Below are 5,000 nucleotides of genomic sequence, written 5' to 3'. Positions count from 1 at the left end.
GGATAAACATGCCTACTAATTCGGTCCAAATTTTAATTAATTCAAATTTTTTTTTTGTGACCGAACAAAAGGATATTTTTGAAAACTTTCTTCGGCAATATTGTTCTAAATTATGGCAGAAATCGATTGGTAAATGTTTCAAGTCGTTAAGTGGTCTGGTTGCCGAGATATGGGCCAAAAACTGCATTTTTTCGAGGTTTTTTGGCTTTTCCGGGAAATCCATGAAAGAAACCCGGAATTTTTTTGACCTATGTTCATCCTCGTAACTTGCTTAACATAATTGCTTTGGAACTAGTCCTCGATATTGCTTCGTTGAGGAGGAGATACGACTTAAAGCTGCGGACACACATCCATCCATACATCTAGAAATGACGGGTTAATAAACGCTATTCTCCAGAATGGAAATTGCGCTAAAAATTCATAAAAAACGTTTTAATAACAAGCTTTTATGTAATAATGCACTAAAAAGTAGAAAATAAATTATAGACTACTATTCAAATAACTATAAAGAAAAGCGTGGGTGTCTTCCTTAACATTAGTAAAGGTATCCAATAGATACTAAAGTGACCCACGCTTTTCTTTATAGTTATTTAGATAGTAGTCTATAATTTATTTTCTACTTTTTAGTGCATTATTACATAAAAGCTTGTTATTAAAACGTTTTTTATGAATTTTTACAAGCTTTTATTTAACTCGCTTCCTCTGTCGTCAGTCGTCAGTCTGTCTAGACGGAAACGCAGGAGTGAAAATTCGGACAGTTCTACTTGACAGATACGATTCACATTTGACACGTGGGTCAAGACATGAAGACAATGCAATCTGAAACTAAATTTGACTTAATCGGATGCCTAATTAATTTTTTATGAATTAATAAAAATTTGGACCGAATTAGTAGGCATGTCTAGCCAACCACACCACACGCGTCATCACCTTCAATAGACTACTATTTAAATAACTAGAAAGAAAAGCGTGGGTCTCTTTCTAATTTTTTTTTACCGCCCCCCCCACCCCCCCCCCCCCCGAACGAAATGAAATTTATATAATTTATAGAGAAAATATATGCTTTTAACAGTGTCCGCCCCCCCCCCCCGAAGAAAGTCTACCGCCTCCTCCCCCCCGAAAATTTCAAGTGCCCCCAGGAGAAAAAAGTCTGGAAGAAACACTGCTTTTGAACCACATTAGAACTTGGTGTACACATACAAAAACACATGGGCTAAAATCAACTCACACACTACTCCCCGTGTTTAAAACTGTTCTTACTTAACCTTCAACGTGACCGGTACCACTCGCAATGTGCAGTAATACAACAGGTACTCACAGAAAGTACTCACAGAAGGTACTCACAGAAAGTACTCACAGAAGGTACTTACAGAAGGTACTCACAGAAAGTACTCACAGAAGGTACTTACAGAAGGTACTCACAGAAAGTACTCACAGAAGGTACTCACAGAAAGTACTCACAGAAAGTACTCACAGAAGGTACTCACAGAAAGTACTCACAGAAAGTACTCACAGAAGGTACTCACAGAAGGTACTCACAGAAGGTACTCAGTAAGTATAAAAAATGACCGGTACCACTCGCAATGTGCCGTAATACAACCGTAGGTACTCACATAGGACAAAAAACTTATCGTCCAAGAAGACGCTAGTTTGTTTACCAGCTCCATTTGTTTCCCGATTTCTTCAAACTTCTTCAACAAACTGTACAGGATTACATATATTATTATGCCTGAAACATCGAACAAAACAATCATCACGATATGCATTAGTTAAATACTAGTTTTCTTTGCTAAAAGTATCTTTTTTTTTTTTAAAAAAAAGGTTATTGGTCTACTTATTTATATTAATTTAAATTCAAATTTGTTTTCTACAATAATATCGTAAAAAATGACAAAATGTTCTTAGGATTTTGCTATCTTCAATTTTAGTTTAGTAAATCAAATAATTTATTGGTACATTTATTGAGGAGACCGGCAACATCAGGGATGGCGTGGTCACAAATACAGGTAAACTCTACTTCATTTGCTACATGGCCCGTCAGGTTCGAAAAAGACTTTACTTTTACTTTACTAGTCACGTGATGTCCATTTACCGCATACAAAAAGTGAACAGCTGGCCAACAGTATGAGCCAAGTGCTGCAGGTTCTTCTCTTGATATACTGCACGGTAATTTCCGGTTTTATGCTGCAAGTATGCCGTACGTCAGCTGTACTTCTGCGTTCATTCCCCATCCTCTGCGTTTGATCTGACAGTAGGTGTGACGAAATAAATAACTTTATTTGTCTAAACGTGTGTAATTTAATCATAGTAATCAAGTAACCTAATATAACAAGATAGAATTGATCTCGACATAATTACTAATTCTTTCAATGCTTTCTACAGTGGCTTAGGCAGGGGGGGGGGGGGTTAGGGGGTCATAACCCCCCCCCCCATTGCCCCATTCGGTATATATATAAGTTTGAGGGGGGGGGTGTAAATCGAAAGTTTGAGGGGGGTGCAAATCGAAAGTTTGAGGGGGGTGCAAATCGAAAGTTTGAGGGGGGGGGGGGTGCAAATCGAAAGCTTGAGGGGAAATGGATTGGCCACACACTCAGGAGGAAGTCTGTATCCAGCATAACAAGACAGGCCCTCACCTGGAATCCACAAGGCAGGAGGAGGAGAGGCAGACTAAGAAAGACCTGGAGACGTGACCTGGAAGAAGACACCAAGAAGATTGGATACACCTGGGAACAATTGGAGAGACTAGCCCTGGACAGAGACGTCTGGAAAGCTCTTTTCAGCGGCCTATGCCCCAGTAGGGACGACAGGCAAACGTGTATATACTGCTGGAAAGATTTTGACCCCCCCCCTCCCATGAGACGATCCTGGCTACGCTACTGGCTTTCTAAGTCATAAAGTAGAAACTATGACGACCAAGTGTGATTACTCTGACGACCTCGTGTGATTACTGTGACAGCTTAGTGTAAGGACAATGACGGCAATGTGTGATTACTTTAATCGATCGCTAGTATTTAATCTTGTTATCTCCCTTTTTATCTATCTTATATATATATATATGTTACGGTCAAAGCCCGAAGTGCGGCCAAACCCCGGATTGGCCGGCCAATGCGCGGATTGGCCGGCGCTCTTGGCCAAAGCCCGAAGAACTTAGAACTAAGATCGTATTTCGTACATTGGCCGGCCAATGCGCGCACTGGCCGGGACGTACTGGCCAAAGTCCGAAGTGCTTAAACTTAACAGCGTATTTTGTACATTGGCCGGCCAATGCGCGCATTGGCCAGGATGTCCCGGCCAATGTTCTATCTAGACTAAGTTGTGATCGCGTTTTCATTATTCTGGGTGCGGTTTCACTGTGAGTAACGTATTGTTTAGCTCTTGTTTGTATAGCATCCACGAGGATGGAAAAAGAGCCCAAGAGAAAGTACAAAAATATCACCAAAGAAATCATTACTATGTATCTTCGGTTGTGCAAGCCTTGTCAGACAAAATTGTCTAATCCCAAGAAAGGTCTTGTTTCCAAACCTTTGATATTTAAAGAATTTAACTCAAGATGCCAAGTAGATCTTATAGATATGCAAAGTAACCCAGACGGCAAATACAAGTTTATACTCAGTTACCAGGATCATATTGTTGCGAGCTTTCGAAACCAAAAGAGCAGAAGAAGTTGCTTACCAGCTGCTGGATATCTTCACGACTATTGGTGCACCAAGTGTGCTTCAATCAGATAATGGAAGAGAATTTGTGAATCAAGTTATTTCTGAACTAAAGAACATGTGGCCTGAACTTAAACTAGTTCACGGAAAACCAAGGCATAGCCAAAGCCAAGGTTCAGTCGAACGTGCCAACAAAGATGTTCAAAATATGATGATGACATGGATGCAAACAAATGAATCAGCTCATTGGGCTGAGAGTCTCAAATTCATTCAATTTTTGAAAAATCGTTCTTTTCATCAAAGAATTCAACAATCACCATACGAAACCTTGTTTGGATGCAAAGCAAAAGTGGGATTTAGCACTTCAAATCTACCAAGAGAGGCTCTCAATAAAGTAGTTACTGAGGAAGATCTTGAGAACACATCTGCTGGCGTGGCGGAACGTCCAGACCAGTTGCGTGACAATAATGTGGCCAACAGATTCTGTATAGTTTGTGAAAAACATTGTAGTGCAGCTCATTCTTGTGGATCCTGTGGCAAAGATGTCCATGCTATTTGTGGAATACCCAATGAAGCAGACGAAGGGTACGGAGGGAACATTACCTGCAGATTGTGTCACAACAAACAAGACATCATGGAACACAGGTCAGCAGCTTGCAAACTCAAGGTGCTAAGATGCTTAAAACATCAAATACAAAATTTAAAGATGGTGAAGTGGGTGACAATGTACGCATCCGTGTTCCAGATGTTGACAGAGGTCGCGGTGATCTCCGAAGCGTGATTGCAGTTGTCATGAGCGTCGAGGGCGGTTTCTACAAATTAGGAACGGAACATGGTGTTCTAAAACAACTGTATGCTAGAAGTGATTTTTCAATTCTTCAAGAAAAACTGCTCTTATTGTCGTCAGTTGGCACTGAGGAAAAATCACTACGAACCATCGCATCTTCACAATCATTGACTGGGGGCCAATGCTACATCCCCGCTGCAATTGCACAACCAAGTGCACAACAAATCGATGCAATTATAAAAATAACAAGCTGCTATGTAATTCTAAATGCCATAAAAGTTCAACTTGTTGTAACAAATGATAATACTGATTGATTGAAACTATAGTACAATAAAAAATTTGAATGTTTCTGTCATTAACTTTAATTAATAATCAATAAAGACTTAATTTCATGATCCTTACGGCATTAAAAAACCCAAAATCTGCTCATGTTTTTCTAATTCGGTCGTCCTTAGCCAGATGATCTTCTAATTAGACTTTGGCCGGTCCACCATGGCCAGTCCGCGGACTGGCCGGCCAAAGGCCGAAATCAAGCAAAGTTTCGGACTTTGACCGACCTA

General features: G+C 40.2%; 1 protein-coding gene across 2 annotated transcripts in view; it reads right to left on the bottom strand.

Annotated features, from left to right (window-relative positions):
- The window catches only part of LOC131952689 (uncharacterized), a 13,775-nt gene that overhangs the window by 3,029 nt on the left and 5,746 nt on the right, over positions 1–5,000 (bottom strand). For both annotated transcript variants that reach the window (XM_059315463.1, XM_059315462.1), the window contains exons 3-4: positions 2,093–2,245; positions 1,614–1,729 (exon numbers count right to left, since the gene is read on the bottom strand). In XM_059315463.1, the coding sequence (XP_059171446.1) occupies positions 1,614–1,729; positions 2,093–2,245 (269 nt within the window). The remainder of the gene's footprint in view (positions 1–1,613; positions 1,730–2,092; positions 2,246–5,000) is intronic.

The sequence above is a fragment of the Physella acuta genome, unplaced genomic scaffold, assembly GCF_028476545.2.
Source record: "Physella acuta isolate Inbredline_101_S28 unplaced genomic scaffold, ASM2847654v3 ptg000889l, whole genome shotgun sequence".
Lineage (NCBI taxonomy): Eukaryota > Metazoa > Mollusca > Gastropoda > Physidae > Physella > Physella acuta.
The sequence above is the reverse complement of the archived record's forward strand: the minus strand, read 5'-3'. Positions and strand labels throughout refer to the sequence as shown.